This window comes from Tripterygium wilfordii, chromosome 22, assembly GCF_013401445.1.
Source record: "Tripterygium wilfordii isolate XIE 37 chromosome 22, ASM1340144v1, whole genome shotgun sequence".
NCBI lineage: Eukaryota > Viridiplantae > Streptophyta > Magnoliopsida > Celastrales > Celastraceae > Tripterygium > Tripterygium wilfordii.
This window is the reverse complement of record NC_052253.1, coordinates 1,795,366-1,815,525: the sequence shown is the minus strand read 5'-3', so window position 1 is coordinate 1,815,525 and position 20,160 is coordinate 1,795,366. Positions and strand designations below refer to the sequence as shown.

Below are 20,160 nucleotides of genomic sequence, written 5' to 3'. Positions count from 1 at the left end.
ATATTATCCACAACAAAACTACACCAAAACATCAAATATCAATACATCCACATCAACAAAACACTTATCCCAATACAGTCACATAAGCAAAACACATTTTACAATACAGCCACATCAGCAAAAGACAACATCTTTGTTGGCCCAATACCACTTCACCATTACATTTGCCCTTAGTTTAAACCCATATCAAATAATAAATCACTAAATTAAATTATTAGCAATAACGCTGCCTAAAATCATGATAATTTCATTTGAAGCCGTGAAGTAATACCCTTCTTGCATTAAAAGAAGACTCATTACTAGATTTAATAACATTGCTGAGCTCTACATTTCATCAAGATTATTATCCGCCAGAGGCAAGAAATAAATCAATGTAAGATATCTGCATTTAGATAATAGATGAATTCGCTATCATTTACTCTTGCTATCATCACACTCACCTTTTTTTTGTTGGAATTATTACTCCCTTCTAAAAAAAACATTTTACTTCAAACTAAATTAACCAAACACCACACTAAGCAAGCAGAGAAGATCCTCATTACAACGCAGCACTTTATATGCAAAACGTAAAGAACCAAAATTTAATTGCTTGGAGGCCCAGGAAGCAACAACCAGACCTTGTGACAGAGGTGGTAATTTGTCATAACTCACAATCACTCAGTAATTTACAGACAATAAATATTCATTGAAATGAATCAATGTACAAATACACAATGCCCTGATCTATACTCACAGCTCCATCACAAAAAGGGACTAAACTGATTCAACAAACCATATTTCATATCATATAACCCTTTGCAGAAATACTGGGGCGTTTATAGATGGCATGCGTTGTACACCGATGCAGCAGGAACAACCACCTAACGAAGTACACCTCTCTATTTCTCCCAACACCGGTGAACTATTCAATGGCGGACCAACTTTTGTGCTAATAAAAATACAATTTACATAAAACTGTCATTTCACACTCCATCCCTAGTTATTACCATTTATATATGTTTCTTTTCAAAAACTATCCATTAGAGTCAGATAATAAAGCAAGGACCTCATTATCAACAAATTTTGACTCTACTGCTAGTTCGAGTGGTGTTTTACCTTCCCCATTCACAGCCTGTGCATCGGCTCCCCTGTAAACATGAATCGATATCCTTGAATAGGAGGAACTCAGAGATTATTAGGTAAATGCAAAAGATGTAAACAAGGACTGCTATATACCTCGTAAGGAGCAATTTTGCAAACGCAGCTTTGCCTCTAAGAATACAGCGATGGAGCGGCATCTGACCTCTTGAATCAGTTGAATTTATGTTAGCACCATACTGTAATAGAAGTTCTATCATGCCAATGTCTGCAGTTTCACAAGCAATGTGAAGCAATGTACAGCCATCTAAATCCTCCAAAGTTTGAGGTCCACTTGTCCCTTCCAAGTTCAAAAGGCTAGTAGAGGACCTGTCCAACGAATTTCTCGAACAGTTGTCAATGCTTGTCTGCTCTTGCAGTAGCATAACTTTAGCAAGTGTTAGAGAAGAGCTGCAAGATGCTTGCCCATACACCATGTTCACATCTGCTTCATGATTGACGATGAGACGATATACCGCTTTCTTGTCATTGGCACGAACACCCTCCCAGATCTGTAGTGCCACCGAAAGATAAAATTGATTGTCTTTTGGCTTGCGAACAAAAAGCTTTTCCGCATACTGTGAACAAAAATATTAGATGAGTATGCAACTGACAATCACGCAGATTAAAAGTGCAGTTTATAGAAACAATGATAACCACACAAATACAAGCACATCTCCAGTAAGAATAAGTAAGAGTGTGCAATCAAGCAAAACCTTTTCATGCAAAAAGTACAACCAAGCTCAATGCACATATTCCCCCCCCCCCCCCCTCCCAACAATGTAACCCCTATACATAACTCTCCCCAAGTAAAATAAATAAAACCAAAAAGGAAGGCTATGAGTAACATAGTTGCACCTTTGCATGAATAAACTTCTCTTTTATCGCTATGGAATCTGCATGACTAGGTTTGCCCATGAGAAACAGATTTGGTTTATCCAACTTGCATAAGCTTCGCCAGAACATAATACAAATGTCAGCAACCAGCAGTTATGACATTAATTTTTATAATTGAATCATAATTGACAGTTCTTTACCCTGGGAGGGTAAGATCGACCTGAAAGGCACTTCTTGACTGCAATAATTCCTCCCACACTGAGTTGGCGAAGGTATTCCCCAGAGACTGAAACAAACTTATAACAGAAGGTTCCCATGCTCTGACATCAAGTGTGAGAGACCTTACCTGCAATTGTAGTCAACACAAAACAAAGAGCCAAACTATATGAGAATGTCATAAATTCATTTCCCATAGAAGACAATAATATACATACAAATTACACAATTGGTACACAACTGCCAATTTGATCATATAAAAAAATTTCATAACTCAAAAGGAATAATCAAGCCACCACCACAAAATCTCACAAACCATCTCATCCTTTGACCTCATCAACTATAACCGTCATGCTACTCGATTAACTTCCCTATGACATTGCAGGAGATAAACTCAACTTTTTGGTGGCTAGAATATGAAAGAAGCTGAACGAGCCCAAGAGTCAATGGCAGTCAACAAAAGAGAACAGTAGAATTATCTACTAATAAAATATCCATCGAGTTCTCTGCCTCATTGAGGAACCTTCTGATAAATATCCTCGGGCATAAACACGAGGCCTGCAACTATTCACCTTCTCTGTTCACAAAATTTGTGATTCAATGTAGATCAAGGTATCTCTCTTAATTAGTTTCTATTAATCAAGGTATCTCTCTTAATTACTTAGTTTCTAAAATATCCTTTGACAAACATATATCAAGATGGCCATTACAATATGCAAAAATAATGCACAGAAAACAGTGTCACTTACCTTTGATATGTGCACACCAAGATTACGGTGGACCCCTGAACACTCGATGCAAACAAGCACGCCAAGATTTAAAGAAGCCCAGTCAGGTTCAGGGGAACCACAGTCCGCGCATTTATCATTCCCACATACTCTTCTCAGCATATCAATTGGTTTCACTGTTTTCACAGAGGACCGCTGGTGTTGCACAATTCTCAATGGCCGTTCATGATGTGCAGTAAAATGAATCCTTTCCGATGTGTAGTCTTCAATGGCATTGTTGTCAAAGTCAGCACTTTCAAAGGAGCTACTCTCATTGGCTGACCAATGATGACCGCTTCCCGTGGGACTACACTGAAACATGATGGACTATCATCATCAACTTGAAAAATAAAGCCAATGGCCACTAATCAAATGAATATTGCCAACATTTACCCTTTCAGGAACCTGAGAACTAAGTAATGAAGCAATAACTCCAGTTATCTTTTCAATCCAGTCCATCTGATCTAGAGCACTCTCTGCCTGCACTGACAAGCATAAATATCAGAAAGGATAGCATCACCAAACAATTAAACACGACCACCAAGTAGTACCTGCAATGTATAATTCTTCGTTGGTGAAATGATCCTGAAGCAAAACCGTAGATCAGATTGGTCAGCATCAACTTTGATTGTTGATGTAAGAAGGTTGACAGTGTGATGAGCAACAGATTTCTCGTCATGAACTCCACCGTGATAGTGAGAGGAGAGCCAACGACTCAGCAGTCCAGATCCAAGCTCAGAACTGTTCCTCTGACCAGAAAGGTGTGAGGCAGACCCCTGAAATGTAATGATAACAATGAAAGGCAGTATATCATAAGCAAATAGATTTCTACGATGTCTCCAACACAACTTACTAAGTACTATCCGTATGAAGTACTTACAGATGATTTGCTGCACTGTTTGCGATAATAATAAAGCATTCCTCTGCTGTCAAGAACAAAAAATCGTCTTTTCCAGTCACCTCTCAAGTTTGAAGAACGTTTTGAAAGATAGCCTTGTCGAATGGTTTGAACCTGAAAGTTGCTGGTAGTTCAGATGAAGGTAGATAAATAGAAACATGAGGACATGTCAAAAGGACATAAATTTCCATGAACAGAGTTCCAGATAAGTTATTTTCTCAAACCTTTCCTTTAGCAGCAGATTGCATAACTGCCTCTATCATTTTATGTGAACTTCTACCAATGGCTTGTATCCCATCACCAGTGGGGGATGTATTAGAACCATTGGAAGACAGCCTACTCTCACGATCAATTTGCCTTTTGTATTCTTGCATCCTTTCATTAAGAGCTGCCTGCTCATAGTTGGACCTTTCTCTTGATTGTTTTGCATAAGTCAATACCTGCCAAGAAAGAATAGACATGTCGCTTCCCTCATTTCCATTGTAGAACAATAAATCTAAGATTCCTACCTAGTCAAAATGAAGCCCCATGCCCCAGAATTTCAGCAAGCCATATAATTTATTCTCATAAATCTGCATATCCTTGGGCCACAGTAGACAGAGCAGGTACTTTAACACTCTCAATTATAACACAATCTAAGATAAGTTCTTTTTCACTCAAAAAAATATAATTTATTCACATAAATTTTTGCCACCGACGGTTGAGGAAAAATTTATTTGGCTGGCCCGGATGCAACAAAACCAATTTACAATTCACGTACAAAATACGAATTACTCGCTTCTAATTTTCACAAGTAACTAACACCATCACATTGTAAATTTTAGGTCCATCATTTGAAGCCTTGCCAAGCTTTCCAGCAAGACAAGCAACCTCTTTTTTATGGTTGCAGTACGCTGTACTTCTGACAGTCACTTAAGTTTTGGGTGGAGACCCTACACATGCTTTCAAGAAGTTGGTGGCTTGCATATCCCACTCTTTCTCTTGCTCTTATTTCGTATAATGTCAATAGAATTCTGCATGCTGTGCAAATCTTGAATATGATAATGCCAGCTCATATACAGCAATCTAAAAGTGAAATACTGAAATATAATAACGAACCTGATTAATGTATGGTTCCATTTGATGCAACAACTCATACCCCTACATGCAATAGACTCTTTATAAGAACACATGATAAATAATCTCTGGAATACAGGGAAACACCAGTATGTGAACCACCTGTTTAAAATAGCGAAGATGAGCATCCATTGTCCCACTGACTGCTTCCAGAAATTCAAATCTCTTTATTGCTTCAACATTTGAAAGAGCAGTGATCTGCAAAACCAAGAGATCAGGGGATAGAAGCCTCGATCTAGCAATAACATCTTGAGCTGAATCTGAAACATCCGAGAGTCTCTTGATGATAGAATTAACTAACCAAATTAAAGCGAGCTTGCTCGAATGAAGACCTTGCATTATAAAGCTCCTGCAGTGGTTACAACTATTCATAAGTAACAAATGTCAAGCATCTTAGTCTTTTTCAACAGAGAGCAAATCAATATGACAACTACATGAATGATAATTTGGGAGATATCCACTAAAATTCAGTTTTTTTGCATAATACCTCCTCCAAAAGATTTGCTACATCAGTTTTTGTTCCTTTTTTCATTGATAGAAACTTCTCACGAGCCTGTCATATTGAATGGACAAATTCATCGACGTCAACAAATATTGAGATAACTATCTGCAATCATTTCACGTATACTCAGAGTTATGTAGGATGCTCAAATCGCCTTCGCATAAGTTAGACTGTAATTGCAGTCAACATTACTATCAAAACAGCTGCAAATCCAGGAACCATAGTCGATAAAAAAAATGAAAGAAGAAAAAAAATTAAAAAGGTTTAAAATTAATTCTGCATTAAAGTTTATGCCTTTTTTATTTCTTAGGAATTCTATGAGGATTAAGTCATACGCAATTCAAAGATAGAAGAATAGGAAAAACTATATTTGCAGCCCACGGTACAAGTTGATTAAAATGTTGGTGTAACATTTATCCTCCCTGGAACAAAGCATCCACTACAAGTCAGTCCAAGTTGTCTAAGCAGCTGGTGATGGGGTGGTGAGAGTGAGCGCAATAAATGTTCTCTCCATCTACCACATCCCTTGGATGCACCAAAATTTATTGTAGGTAAGCCAGATCTGATCAGAACTTCCAATTTCAACAGAGAACTACTCACATATTTTACGGGACATTACACATAAAATAAGTTTTGAAAGCTCAAACTCCAATGCTTCTAAAGAGACTTCAAACAATTGTAATCTTAGTGGGTTCCTACAGAATCCCCAGTTGGCCTGAAGAGCTAGAGAGCCTTCATAAAGAGTTTATTCAATCTGGTCTTTGGATTCACTACGCAAATTGACTATTGAATAAAAAAATTGTGTCAAGAGTTTGATACTAATATTATAAATCACTCTTATCTCTACTTCTGTCCAAAGAATACAAGAATAACAATGACTTTATCAATCCATCCAAATATGTTGCCACAATAACGGCATAATAAAACTTATCAAAAAAAAAACCAGCATAATAAAGAATCTAAGCACGAGGAAGCACCTGGTCATAGAGAAGGCTTGCTTTGTCAAATCTCTTCCTTGCTTCCTGCACTACGACATGATATTTTGTAACAAAGACAAAAACAACCACCATGAAAGGAGAACATCATACCATACAGATGCCTTTTTCTTTGAATGAATTTTTTTCTTCCCTTATTTTTGTCTTTTTGAGCAATTTGGTGTTTCTCTAAAAATTTTACCCATTATTCTGATGCTCGAAATTTACAATACATAATAATGTTCAGGGTGGAAAGTTTGAAAAAAGAAAACCAGAATTTGGACAGTAAAGAAATGCCAAACAGAAGTTGTAAGTTGGAGTTCTTCCCATAAATCATTTTATTATGGCAATGGTTGAGAGAAATCATTAAAAAAAATCAGATCACAGCTTTGCAGATTGTATCTCGAGTGTAAATCTGGTAACCCGGCCTTTCACCATGGCTATACAGCACATTTTAAATATAATATTCAAAAAGAATGGACAATGTCACAGTACCTTGACCTCGAACAAATCTATGTTGATGAATTGGAGTAACCTATCATTCAATATGTGTTCAACCTGAAAAAGAAAAAGACACAACACATAAGAATGTTACCGCCTTATAGAGAAAGAGAGGTATCAATTTTCTGATAGCCCTGCAAATATATTCTTATTAATAGTTAAAGAACTAATCCAAGAGGGAACCAAAGAATTGGAAACTGTTACCCTGTACAGCGGCCTAATGCTCTTATTCATGCTATGTTCAAAAAACTAAGCTGCAATTAATGGAAGCACAGGTAACGGACTAATTGTAAAACGAATCCTACACGTCATCAGATATGCAATTTATATAATGCCGCATTGCATTGCCAAGAATAAATGGTAGAAAAATGGAGTTGGATACAGTGCACTGTTATAAGCTTATAAGGTCTCAAATTATTCCCTTTTTACCTCAAGCTCCTAAAAATCAAAAGAAGATAAAAGGAAATAGATAACGACATAGAGATGAAGCCATTTGACAAAAAGTATCAGTATAACAGGCGTCTGTAGTCTTTGCCTGTAAGCCAGAACTCTGGTAAGGGTGAATACCAGCATCCTACCTGGGATCGAAGGACTTCTTTGTATGTCCCAATCTCTCTTAAGGCAATGGTGAATTTGGCCATCACAGGGCCTGAATCAGCAAATCAAAATAAAGTTGTCTCAGTGATAATTATCAGAAGCTAAACTCAACGGTACCAACCATAACTACATTTAACAGGTGATCATGACTCATAAGAACTTACACTTGAAGAGCTTAAAAAGGAGAATATGTGACCATCAACATCTAAATTCTAAACCACTATTGTAACTAAACTCAGAAATACATACCTCCAAAAGCCTTACTAATAGAATCATTGTGTCCTCCTCCAAAAGCTTCTAGGGCACTGGCAAAAGCAATGTCCCCGTCATATCCCTCACCAAGTCCTTCACTGCAAGCAGAAAATCCAATCTTCATCAATCAGCCACAAAGAAAAAAGTAGATAAAAGTAATCAATTTTCTTAATCAAATACAAGAGAGTGATGATTGAAAGCTGAGACAACATACAGTCCTTGTAGAGCAATCAATGATGACTGCCTTTTTAAATATAAGAGCACATGTGAAAGTTTAAACACCTTGATAAAAAATAACAAAAAAATAAAAGAGAAACCACCCAGTCACTTCCCTTTGTTCTGTTGTTATCTTTCCTTTGCTTTTTTTTCCTTGTGCAATCTGCCAATCTCCATATTCCATTTTCAAATTAAGAAATATATCAATATGAAAAACATGTGTTTAAATCCTGAGGCTTCCCTCGTAATGCATGGTTAAACTTCACTACTGGTCCACAAGCGGCAACCAAATGTAAGAAGGGTGTTGATTTAATGTTATCTTATCCTCTTCTAGATTAAGCTTTTTAAATATGTGGTTGCTTAAGAGTAAAAAAGTTTCTGCATCTCCACATATTTAAGATTCATAAGAAGAAAAAAATGTGGCTCAATGGTAGAGTTGCAAGGGTGCAACCTAGAGGTCACGGATTCAATTCCTAGAAACAATCTTTCCACATATTATGTGGAAGTAAGGACTACGTACATCTAATATGTCCCCGACCTCGTCCACTGCGGAAGCCTTGTACAAGGGAATTGTTTACCTTTTATTAAGAGGAAAAAAAGTGAGTCACGTGAAGAAAATTGTTCCATGTCTATCTAAAAATTAGCAGCTAAGATATATAACCTGTTCTTTTTACCAGAAACTTTTGGTGTGCCAATCGGAAAAGAATTGGGAACAGAAAATGACACACACCAAGCTTCAATATAATTGGAGCAAGAACACTCAGAAGTAGAGAAGGAATACATTTACAGGCAATCGAGTAAGTACCACTTTAAAAGTAAGAAAAAAATTCATCATTATTTTAAAGCAAAGAAAAGGTTCATTGCTTTTACAGACATAATAACAGCTAGTATTATAGGTTGAACTTAATTTCTAATAAGCCACAGAAGCACATTCATAAAAAATACATACGTATATTTTCGACATCCTTTGTAAAACTTTAAACTCCTCTCTCTTAATGATTCAGCATTTTCCTCCATGGATTGTATCTGCCACCAAAGAAATCATCAACAATCCAACATCAAGAGACACACTAACACATGCATTATACGTAACAACACAAATATTTGCATCCACATTAAACCCAATGTGTCAGATGCATCAACTTCTGAAGGTTAGTACAGGATAAGTATGACAAAGAATCAGGAAACAGACTTGTCTTAGTTTTCGACGAAGTAACACCCCAATTTGTATCGGACCAAAAGAATGACTACTACATTTATATGATGCACAAATGAATAGAAACACTCACCAGTCACACAAGGAACATATATCATCATCAAACAAGTTTAATTACCACCAAGCATTTATGCAGGAATAATAACGTTATGAAAAGATCAAAGAAACTTGAGAGATGTCATTGGCAGACACACTAATCACCATAGAGGCTCGTTCTTCAAACTCTGTACACCATATTAGTATCTTTAGAGATCAATTGACACTGCTGAGATCGGAAACACTCCAAAATAACGAAAGAGAAAATTTCCCAGCCAAAAATCTCATTTATGAATCCTGAGATCAGGTAATGAGAGTTACTGCATCAATAGGGCGTTAAACAAAAGAAGTTTCCTAAGTTCTTGGATTCTATACAAACAGGAGCCGAGTAACTCAAGTCATGATAATAATAAAGATATGAAAAGTAAAATCTCGGGAGATTAATTATATAGCACAGTCGCATGGTGAAGAATTTAGAAATAAAAAGTAACAGTGACCAACCACATAGATCATATAGTAGAATAGAAGCCCCAAGCTATACCCATTTATTGATTGTTTGGATCTATATAGGACCTCAACCAATAACTACAGATGTAATTCACAGTTCACACCCTCTAGACTAAATCTTAACCATTGTGGAAGCAATTACAAAATCGCAAGTCCAGTATGCCAATATCTATCCAACAATTATGTTTCCTTGAAGGTTTGAACTAACTAAACTAGCAATACATACAATCCTAAAAGATATTTATACACACAAAATTTATCCGATAACATATCACTGGAAACTGGCTGTCATGAAGAGATATTTCAGCTTATGCTTCATCTAACATATATCACAATAGCTCAACCTTCATTTTTTAAGCCTTAAATTTTCTAATCAATCAAAACCAAGCATTGCGAACACTACCGCTAAAGACTGTCAAAACTACAGGCCGAGACAACTTAGATCGACTAGCAAGTGAATATTAAAAAATTCTAAAATAAAATTCATTCGCTAGATACAGCTTCAACTCCTTCCAGCTTCATCGAAGCCAAGGAAGATACAAAGCGGAACAGACCTGCGTCCGGAACATGGGAGAGTCATGGAGCTCATCGAAAAGCGTCTTCGAGACCATGGTTCCAGCTCGTCTCCGCCACAAATCTCAATTAGGCATCCCGATCATTAAACCGAAAAAACAAAGCAGAATTCACCTCCAACTTTCAAACATCTACAACCAACTCTCTTTTGACAGGTTAAAATTAGCCAAATAACGTCCTCTTTTCTGCTCAGCTGGTCATGAAACCCTAGAAGAACAACTAAAAAAAAGGAGCAAAACAAGGAACAGGAAAACACGAGAATGATTTAGTTAGGGCGGTCGGTGTTTACCGGGAATGGAAAGGGCTTGATTAGGCCAAGCTTTGCTAACCTGAGAATGTCCAGACCACGTGAGGGAGACAGAGAGGAGGAGAAAGGGAGACAGACATACACAGATAAAGAGAAGAAAAGCGTAAAGAAACAGAGAGACACCAGTCAGACAGCGAGAGCGGTTTTTGTTTGTGTTTTCTTTTTTATTTAACCTTCTGGTTTTTTTGCTTTTCGAGCCAAATTAGGAAGAGACGAAAGGAGACGAGCTGAGAGCATCCACAATGGTGTTATATTTAACATTGTTAGCAATACTTTTTGGATAAATATAGTGTTATACTCTCACAATGGATATAATGGAGTGTATTTCAAGTACTTGAAATGTTACTTTTTTGATAAATATAGCGCTACATGCACACAATGGGTGAAAAATGACACTTGAAAATTTAGTTGTGGAAAAATGATACTTGAGAGTTGGAGTATATATATAGTTGATGAATAGTGAAGAGAGAGATGATGAAAATGAGGAGAAATGTGATAAAAAGAAGAGAGAGGTGATGAAAAGAAAGAGAGAGAAGATGAAAAGAAAGAGAGAGAAGATGAAAAGGAAGAGAGAGATGATGAAAAGGAAGAGAGAGAAAATAGAGAAAATGAATATAGAGTGTTGGAATTTATGGAGTGTTGATGAATAGTATTATTATGGGACCCACTCATCCAATTAAATTGTGCCACATAGGAAAGAGGAGAAGAGAGAGAATAATTTTGAAGTGCTGTATTATATTATACTACTGTGGATGCTCTGAAGGGCTTAATACGACTTCGTTTCATTGAACTTTTATACGAACTCCCGAGTGTCGGACAGTGGTGGACTTTACACAGTAACGAAGGGACGTAAGGACCACTCTTACCAAACCGGCATTCATCGCGCGTGTATCGCACATTGCCCATATATGTTAGTACTTCATGTGCAAGCATTCACAATAACTTTTCCAAAATAAAATTCACAAACATTAATTTATATCTTATTTTAAATTTAACTTTACTATTGAATTATAAGTAATGTGTAAGAGGATTAAGACAACATTTTTTTTATAACGCAAGTATTTTATTGAAGCAAAACGAAGATATGTTAAAGAGGTTTAAACTCTAATACTTTCAAAGAAGAAATTGATCTTAAACATTTTCGGAAATATTTCTAGACCAATTATCAGAGCATTAAATTTACCTCAATAATAAATTTTTAATTTTAAAATTATATGATCTAGATTCGAACTCCCACGCTAATATATATACACACGAATTCAACTACTACCTATCCAATTACTAACTATATTGTGCGCGTATGATAAATTAATTTAGACAATGGAACACGGTCTTATACTAATTTTATTTTAATATTGAAATTGTATTTTGAAAAAATAAATATGATCAAAATAAAATATGAAAGGGAGCAGATGTGCAATGGAGATGTATTCACGCTCGTGAGGAGAGCGTGGGGAAAACAACGAATCCAAGATGCTTCAGTCACGCGCGCTCAGCACTTAAAGAAGTGGGCCACGCACTGAAAACTTCCCTCCATTTGCTCTCCGCGCGAGAAAATGAAAATCACTCAACGTAAAACAAAATCCAAAAAAGAAAGTGAAAAAAATCGAAGTGGGACCCACGAACCAAAACCGTCGTAGATGCCATAATGGGAGCATGAGGAACAATCACAGTGCGCAATGCTATTGGGAACGACAAAATGTAGTCGATTAAGTGTTTTGTTAAGGTGATTGAGAATGATAATGAAATGTTATATATATTGAATATTGACATAATATTGTAAATTTATTGATTTAGTTTTTGGTGTAATTGACTTGGGGCCAATATTGATTTTTGGTATAAGTGGGACTCATGTTTGAAGTCAATCATATTTTATGCTTACGAGAATGGGAGAGAGACTGGTTGGTCTGGTTATCTGCCCAGGATCTTGAGGTCCAGGGTTCTATTCTCACTAAGGGGTTTGGGATTTTGGTAGTTTTTCATCCGCTGTGGTGGTATTCATGTCCCTCGGGCATGGCTTAGCGTGTGTGTGGTCTATGGGCATTTCAAAAAAAGAAAAAAATATTCTATGCTTACAAGTTTGACCTAACAAATTTGGGACAACAAAATGTTATCATTGTTACCTTTTTATCCATTCATAAATTCTTAAGTGCGGATGTCCGCAACTTAATAACTTGCGCACTCCACTTTTTAAGTGTTTTCAAAAGTGAAATGACAAGTAGGGTCTACAGCTTTCGGTCTCACACTTTCAAATCAATGATGAAATTGAGGTGCATAAGTTAATATAACTTATGGGTGTCCGCATAAGAGAATTTCTCTTTATCCATTACCCATTCAATGGAACAAGCATATACCCTCCATTCCCCATTAAAACTATATCATTGCAATTGCTCTAAATACGATGATATTTCGTTAGTTTTTAAAGTTTGAACTTTCAAAGTAAATTTTGAAATATTTCTTTGAAATTTCAGTTCGAAACAATCTAAGGGCACCTCCAGCAGTTACTGTAAAATAGTATATACTGTGAATTTAGAGTACCATTTCCAGTTTTTGACAAAAAATCATGCTCCAACAGATACTGGACGAGATACTCTAAAACTGCATATATGAACAGTGAAATGGTAGATGTCTTGTTTCACTGTTCAATACTGTATATAATATTTTGATTAAAATATTCATTTATTTTGTCTCTTTTTTGTTTTGTTTTTTTTTTTCTTGTTCACTCATTTTCTGAACCTCTCACTGGCGAACTCTCTGTTTTTTTTTTTTAAAAGTTAAAATAGAGGGTTCTATGTGCATGACGTGGTATTCGGTTGGCTTTTATCAATTATGATTCCAAATTTGTTAATTTGTCGAATATTAGTTGTCAATATATATTTAATTTTTGGAATATATAAATATCAATTGATTTATTATTATGTTAATTGATTTAAATGTAAAAAGACTTCAGTTTAAATAATAAAAATTGATAATATAAATGAATATTTAAATGATTTAGAGTATCTGTTGAGTGGTGATACTGTTAAAGAAACTGCAAATATGTGAAAAGTGTACTTTTACTGTAAATTTAGAGTTTCTGTTTAGAGTATCTGCTGTGGATGGTCTAAGAACTCCAATTAACATGTATTCTCTAATGTTAACTAATTTTCAAGCTTGTAGCCAATACCATTACCAAAAGAAATCTCCACAGTAAAAAATATTATTATGAAAAGAATTTGCTCAGTTTGATTTGAGTTATGAAATAATTTTTAACACTTGGGTATGTCTTGTGAGAATGGTATATTGAACTTAGGCAAATGGCTTAACAGCGTGGTCAAATTCATATTTGTGTACCACTCGTTGAACTTTGCTCTAATTTATATTGTCGTTATGGCGAATAGTTTATGTGAGATAGATGGCTTGACGATCATAATTTAGACGCATATTGGATATTCAAACGAGAAATTCGTAAGGTGTTTTTTAGTTTTTTAAAAAAATAGATCAAATTAATAAAATATTGTAAACATAAAAATATGGGCAAACATCTTTATTCCTTTCACACTGATTGACGAATTTTTAGAGACAAGAAAGAAGAGCAGAGGAAGATAAAGGAATTGGGCTGATGGCCTTTTGTAGAATCATAGATGATAAAAGTTGAAAAAGAAAATACTTGAATGATTCCACTAGGACTAGGGCCCAATGTTGTTGCCCTTTTGACCAGTTGCATTTCTTTTCCCTCCGTAACAAATGGTTATCCAAAGCCAACGAAAAAACTAGTAGTCATGATTATTTTTGAATAAAGGGGCATGGTTGGGATGCTCGAACCCAAAATCTCTATAAATTAATGGTGACTTTCCATCAATTCATTTGTTAGGGTTGGATGTTAAGCCTAATAACTCAATACCGAATAGTATATATATAAATAAAAGTCTAGTTCCTCTCACACATGGACGTGTTTTATGGGCCTAAAAACTAATGGTTATTTTTCACGATAGACAAATATGTGCGGACCCGTAACTCAAAACGGATAATATCATTGATATGTTTGAGACTTTGAGTTTGAATTTTCAACATTGAAAGCACATCAATTCTCCTGTAAAAAAAGAAAAAGAAATTGGGTGAATTTTGCATTTCGTTGATGGTAGAGTTATAAGAAACCGAATGACCGTAATCGATCAATAACCTAATTGATCGGTGGGTTATTTTCAAAAAAATTACATATTTATTTAATAGAATTGACCAATAGTCGAAATATTGAAATAACCGCCGATAATCAATCATCGGTTCAGTTAAATTCATGTCAAAAATTATAAAAAAAATGAGCGTAACCGATGGCTTACACCCCTAGTTGATGATATTGGTGCACATTTGATTTGTTCAATTTGGCTTTAGTGATATTTAGCGATTAACAATTTAACAAACAACACATATTGGTTCTTTGAAACAAAAGTCTAACCGACTTACGGACTTAGCACCAGTCGCCAGCCCAAGTTAATGGGAATAGTAATGGGCCTTTCTCAGCCAAGCCTGCCCAGTTCACACAGTCCACTGAAGTGTGGGTCAGCCCTAGTTAAACGTTATAGGCTATTGCCTATTGGAGCTAAGTGAGCCCAATAAGGTGGCCCAAAAATCAAATGACTATAACGCCCCTAACAAATATTAAAAACCCCACAGGGCGGTGCTCCTTATCCTTTAAAAAGGGATGAAGCGACCATAAGGCGGTCCAGTTCTACTGCCTCGCAAATCCCAGTATCAGGATGGCCGCCTCCTCAGACTCCATGGACGACGACAGCTTCAGAGCTCGCGTTGGCAGAATATTCGGATCCCTCTCTGGCGGATCGAACTCTTCCGTGCAACCTTCTTCAGCCGATCGATCATCTCCTTGGTCTCTCACCGGAGAAGAGGTGGAGAGGAAAGAGTGGAGGCGGGACTCGGGCTCTTCTGACCGGGATGAGACGCCGTGTTCCGCTTCGTTCGATGATTTCTTGAAGAAGGATCGCAAAAGTTCTCGAAGGAACGCAAAGTTAGGCGGAGGGCTTGGAGGGGATCTTGATGATGTCGATGAAGATGGTGATGAACAGCCGAAGGATAGTGATGAATGGGATATCCGATCGTCGATAGGATTGGACCGCACTCTCGACAATGAAGTATGTTTTCTTGAGCTTTTTGAGTATGTTATATTGATGAATTTCTGTCTGTGGGAAATGCTCATGAGAATAAACGAGCTGCCTTTGCTTGTGTTAGTTGCTGTGTTTTTTTGTTGTGAATAGATTATGCTGCAGTCTTTTTTTTTGCTTCCCCTTTTGCCTCTTCTGTTGTTGTTGGCTTCCACAGTGACCTAACATAGGACGACATCAATGTGACAGAATGAAAATGGGTAATTTGAAGTTTAAGCCTATGGACTGCTCGGACTAGTTTATGATGGCTTGATGTTTTCAGTATGTCCGTGTACTTCTGGTGGGAAAATCATCTTATGCTTTCTTGCTATAAAAGGTGAAATTCATAATTTACTGCATACAGAAAGTGTGGGGGAGATATATAGTGTTTTCATTCAATTGGTGAGAATAGATGATTCGTAATTTGTTTCCATGTGTCCTTTTAATTAACCTTTCGTCATTCTCCATAGTCTAATGCTTCTTCAATTGGTGCTGATCGCAGGAAGAAGAAGATGAATATGACAAAGTGGCTTGTGGCAGAGAAAATGCTGATGATCGGCTTTATATGAAGGATGTTACCAATCATGGGTCGCATTTGAATGCGGAGAATGTCCTTTTCAACTCATTAAGCAGTACTACGAAAGATCCACGTGCCAATCACCTTGCTGCTAGGAACAGGCTAATGGAAGATGATGCTGAAGCCCAGGTATTGAATTCTCCTCGTAATCCCGGTACAGAATTTAAGGACCCTCAGGTTAGATTGTCTGGAGATGGTGTCCTACTCAGATCTATCTTAAAGAGGAAGGACACTAATTCAATTCCCAAATCACCAAAACGTGTCAAGTTTGATCCTGGTTGTATGTTTAGTAGTGAAGAGTTATCAGAAGGCCATCAAGATGTTTTGATAAGAAATTCTTCAATAAGTGCTATTGTTTCTAATGATGGATCTATGTTGGCCCGAAATGCATCAAGGGTTCAAGATTGTACCCAGAACCCTTACACACACTATACCTTGAATTCAATGAAGGAGGTTGATGAAGAATCCAACACCAGAGCTCGTATGGACTCTTTGGAGTTGGTCAGAAGTTCAAAGCCCTCAGACTTGGGATCAAACTCCCAGGATGTTTCTCTGGATCTTCCAAAATTTATCACTTTTATTCCTAAGAAAAAGGCAGTGGCTTGTGAATCAGCAGATAGTTGCAGTGAGGTTGAGCAAGATAAGAAAGTTGATATCATCAAGTCCTCCCAGCAAGCAGAATGCCCCATTGGCATTGCAGTGATAGAATCCCATCAATTCAAAGTTGCTGCAGTGGAGGAAGCTGAGCAAGAAGTAAGTGCAACAGATGAAAGTTCTAGTATCCAAAAACCAAATCGCAAGTACAGAACAAAGTCGAGTTCAGACGACTCTGAATGTTGAGTGATTGAGATCAAAGGGAAGAAGTTCTTATCATTGTAGTATTTCTCTACTATGATGTCCTGGGATTTTTTTTGAAGTCCTCCATAACTGCATTCCATTCTGGCTCTTTTTTTATGGGTGTTTTTTCCCCTCTTCTTAGTGTCTTGGGTTTGAGAGGATTTAGTTGATTTGAGTTTCTCACATCATTTTGTTATGGATATTATGTTGTTGACTAGAGTATACCATGAGAGATTCTTATGCCTACGAATGATAGTGGCAGAAATACCATATGTAAATCGTTTGCCGGTTCTGTCCGGGCAGCTATCACTCAACTGGGTGCCAATCCCTCCTGTCGCCTCTCCCTCTTCTGGATTTTTTTCAGTTTATATATCCTGGAGTAACTTCTAAGCAGGGTTTCAGGGCTTCAGAGCATCAGAAAGAAAATAAAAACTTGCTTTCTTTCCAGTCAAATATGAAATATGCATTGTAGTATTAACACAATCAATGCATTGTACTTTTTACAACCACTAGAATTGATGGGAGAAAGATAACTATCTATATAAACCTGATGATTCTAAGAATAATTGCAGAAAATTGGTATGAAATGTAATGCTAATACCTCTAAACTTATTATCTGTGTATGAAAAAAAAAAAAGATATAAAGAGCAGAGAGGGTAAAATGATAGAGGAAAATCAAATGCAAAACAGAATCCCGTACTGGAAGTAATTCAATCTGGCAATTCTTCAGCCTCCACTATCATCTATAGGGCTTGGAAAGAACTTTTCCTATATCTGATTTCACTTCTCTATAATTTATCTGCAATTCTTCCTAGGGCATCTGCAAGCTTGTTAAGAACAACAACTAGGCCATCAGCGTAGACTTTGCGCTGCTCTCGATCCAACTGGAAATTGGTATTCTGAACTTCAAGTTGTGCACTCAACATTTTACCGTTCCTTTCCAAGACATCAATCAACTGATTCTGCAGATTAGTTGTTTCCTCGTCCACATCTGTCACGACGTGTCTCCTCTTCCGTCTCTCCTGAGAAGTAGATCCCATCTCCGGGTTCGAGGCTGGTTGTTTCATATTGGTTGCACCTGCAGAGAGCATCAAACACATGTTTGTATAAGAGAGATCTTTATCATCAGTATTTACTAAATGAAATCAAAACTGGAAAAGATTTTCAGCTCTCGGGTAGGACAGATCATAGCATAATAACAGAAAAAGTAGACTTATATGCCAGCCATTATTCCTGGCTCTATTATGAAAGAAAACAGCAGACTTTCCTCAAGAAACACTCTTATTCATGCCAGCCTGATAGGTGATTAAGAAAATTTTACGATTTGTATAATATGAAATCTTCAAGTACTAAGCAAACATGAAGATGATCTTCAATGCAAGAAACGTCCGAGAGGGAGCCAAGTCCCATCGTGTTAACTAATAATCATTGAGCTTTATTCTGCTTCCATGGTGAACATAGTTAAATGTTCAGTGATTTCTTCCCAATGATGCAATCCAAATTCGCATTTCGTGATTCAAACATAAAATAACTTCTAATAACAAACCAACAAATGCTTTACTAATCAGTAGCAGCCAACAATGAATTCCATTGGTAACAGACCATTTCGACCCTTTAAACAACTCAATAAATTTTACTAGATCCTTTCAGGAGGCATTAATAACAATATACTGAATCAATTGTTTCAAAAATCAATAAACGTCCTCAAATTCAATCAAGATCGTTAGGGTTTAAGTTTGGGAGTATTACCCGGAGCTTGAAACCCTGGTGGTGGTGATAGATGTGGTTGGTACTGCTGCTCTGCAAACAAGAATATGTTACAGTTGAAAAATCAGCCTGTGATGAAAGCATTTTCTTTCTTTTTTTCCAGGGAACCAAACAAAAAAGAAATTAATTTGCAACAACGTGAATGTAAACCCAGTTAAAATGTGGATTCAAAAAAAGAACCCAAGAAAAAACTACACATCTCGGGAAAATCTATAATTACCTTTAAAAATAGTGAAATACACCAACCACTATTATTTCTAAGAAAAAAAAATCAGAAAATATGTACTCCAATATTTCAAAATTCAACTTACCAGAAATCGGCGCCGGAGTCGCCGATCCAGGAGCTGACACCGCAATGGTAATAGGTGGAACATCCTTTGGCAGTGTCTGCATTTCCGGGGTGACTCCTGCATCGTCATGTTCAAAGTCGGAAAATAGGCCGTCCTCTGCGGCGGCGCTCCTCCCGCTATCAAAGACGGGTTCCTCCTCTGCATCCGGCTCGTCCACGTCACCGGAAGCCCCGACTCGTGACGGTGCCAAAGACAACGCGAGCCCCGTGGGGCCTCCTGCCGACGTTCCGTCTAAAATATCGTAAACCTCCCTGTCGAAAAACCCTGGGAGCCTCCTTTCTCTTCTCAAATCGTTCCTCATCACCCAATACGACTCCATTTCATCTCTTATGCGAGACTCCCACTCCTTAATCTTCTTGAAGTCACCGGCCAAATTGCTCCACCTCTTCCGGCACTGCACCGGACCCCGGTTGACCCCATACTGCTTACAGTACGAGGAGACCGATGCCCACTTGGGCTCCACGACGCCCGACCGGAGCCCCATACCCGGGGTACGGCCTCTCCGGACCCGGTTCTCGGCCACTCGTTTGCCCTTTATGAGGACCAAAATTTCATGCCGCGTCCAGCGTGGGAGTCTCGGGGCCTTACTTCCGTCATCTCCGCCGTCGGTGGCCGGCGTCGACTTGCCGTTAGTAGGGCTGTCAATGTCGGCGTCAACGGGATTTGGAGCGAGGCTTAACTGCTCTAATTCCATGAATTGAAGCCGACTCAAAATTTGTGGCAAGCCACGTGACTTAACGGGGTGGAGAAAAGTAACGGCGTTTCAAGCAGGAGCCCCGTTACGCCGTTTAGAATGAAGAGAATAGGTAGGATGGGATTTGTGGGCTTTTTGTGAAGGTTAAGGCTTGTACCGTATGGGTATT

The 20,160-nt window shown here is 37.4% G+C and overlaps 3 protein-coding genes across 4 annotated transcripts; 1 reads left to right on the top strand and 2 right to left on the bottom strand.

Annotated features, from left to right (window-relative positions):
* Positions 1-552: 552 nt before the first annotated feature.
* Positions 553-10,848, bottom strand: LOC119991633 (ADP-ribosylation factor GTPase-activating protein AGD3-like). Of its 2 annotated transcripts, XM_038838004.1 has the most exons (20): positions 10,654-10,848; positions 10,306-10,543; positions 8,942-9,018; positions 7,774-7,874; positions 7,506-7,576; positions 6,922-6,984; positions 6,430-6,474; positions 5,438-5,503; positions 5,252-5,299; positions 5,053-5,148; positions 4,933-4,974; positions 4,059-4,274; positions 3,817-3,948; positions 3,488-3,712; positions 3,330-3,416; positions 2,919-3,248; positions 2,154-2,299; positions 1,975-2,068; positions 1,216-1,694; positions 553-1,127 (listed from the first exon to the last, which is right to left on the bottom strand). In XM_038838004.1, the coding sequence occupies exons 2-20, from the start codon at positions 10,360-10,362 to the stop codon at positions 1,013-1,015; spliced, it is 2,490 nt and encodes an 829-aa protein (XP_038693932.1). In that variant the 5' UTR covers positions 10,363-10,543; positions 10,654-10,848; the 3' UTR covers positions 553-1,012. The 2 variants fall into 2 exon arrangements, with proteins under 2 accessions (XP_038693932.1, XP_038693933.1); XM_038838005.1 differs by lacking the exons at positions 7,506-7,576; positions 7,774-7,874; positions 8,942-9,018; positions 10,306-10,543; positions 10,654-10,848 and having other exon boundaries at positions 5,438-5,557; positions 6,922-6,941.
* A 4,473-nt stretch (positions 10,849-15,321) lies between these two features.
* On the top strand, positions 15,322-17,452 carry LOC119991265. Its single transcript, XM_038837573.1, has 2 exons — positions 15,322-15,757; positions 16,269-17,452. The coding sequence occupies exons 1-2, from the start codon at positions 15,368-15,370 to the stop codon at positions 17,181-17,183; spliced, it is 1,305 nt and encodes a 434-aa protein (XP_038693501.1). The 5' UTR covers positions 15,322-15,367; the 3' UTR covers positions 17,184-17,452.
* A 149-nt stretch (positions 17,453-17,601) lies between these two features.
* Positions 17,602-20,122, bottom strand: LOC119991266 (trihelix transcription factor ASR3-like). Its single transcript, XM_038837574.1, has 3 exons — positions 19,259-20,122; positions 18,930-18,980; positions 17,602-18,258 (listed from the first exon to the last, which is right to left on the bottom strand). The coding sequence occupies exons 1-3, from the start codon at positions 19,989-19,991 to the stop codon at positions 17,969-17,971; spliced, it is 1,074 nt and encodes a 357-aa protein (XP_038693502.1). The 5' UTR covers positions 19,992-20,122; the 3' UTR covers positions 17,602-17,968.
* Between the last annotated feature and the right edge of the window lie 38 nt (positions 20,123-20,160).

What these genes read in the sequence shown, in the direction of transcription:
- LOC119991633 (XM_038838004.1), bottom strand. Translation starts at nt 10,362, where the DNA reads ATGGTCTCGAAGACGCTTTTCGATGAGCTCCATGACTCTCCCATGTTC. An exon ending in TAGCAAATCTTTTGGAGGAG is followed by an intron (nt 5,300 to 5,437) that starts GTATTATGCAAA and finishes TAACCACTGCAG; the next exon opens with GAGCTTTATAATGCAAGGTC. An exon ending in AGAAGTTTATTCATGCAAAG is followed by an intron (nt 1,695 to 1,974) that starts GTGCAACTATGT and finishes TTTTGTTCACAG; the next exon opens with TATGCGGAAAAGCTTTTTGT.
- LOC119991265 (XM_038837573.1), top strand. Translation starts at nt 15,368, where the DNA reads ATGGCCGCCTCCTCAGACTCCATGGACGACGACAGCTTCAGAGCTCGC. An exon ending in ACCGCACTCTCGACAATGAA is followed by an intron (nt 15,758 to 16,268) that starts GTATGTTTTCTT and finishes TGCTGATCGCAG; the next exon opens with GAAGAAGAAGATGAATATGA.
- LOC119991266 (XM_038837574.1), bottom strand. Translation starts at nt 19,991, where the DNA reads ATGGAATTAGAGCAGTTAAGCCTCGCTCCAAATCCCGTTGACGCCGAC. An exon ending in GACTCCGGCGCCGATTTCTG is followed by an intron (nt 18,981 to 19,258) that starts GTAAGTTGAATT and finishes TCTTGTTTGCAG; the next exon opens with AGCAGCAGTACCAACCACAT. An exon ending in ACCAGGGTTTCAAGCTCCGG is followed by an intron (nt 18,259 to 18,929) that starts GTAATACTCCCA and finishes TGCTCTCTGCAG; the next exon opens with GTGCAACCAATATGAAACAA.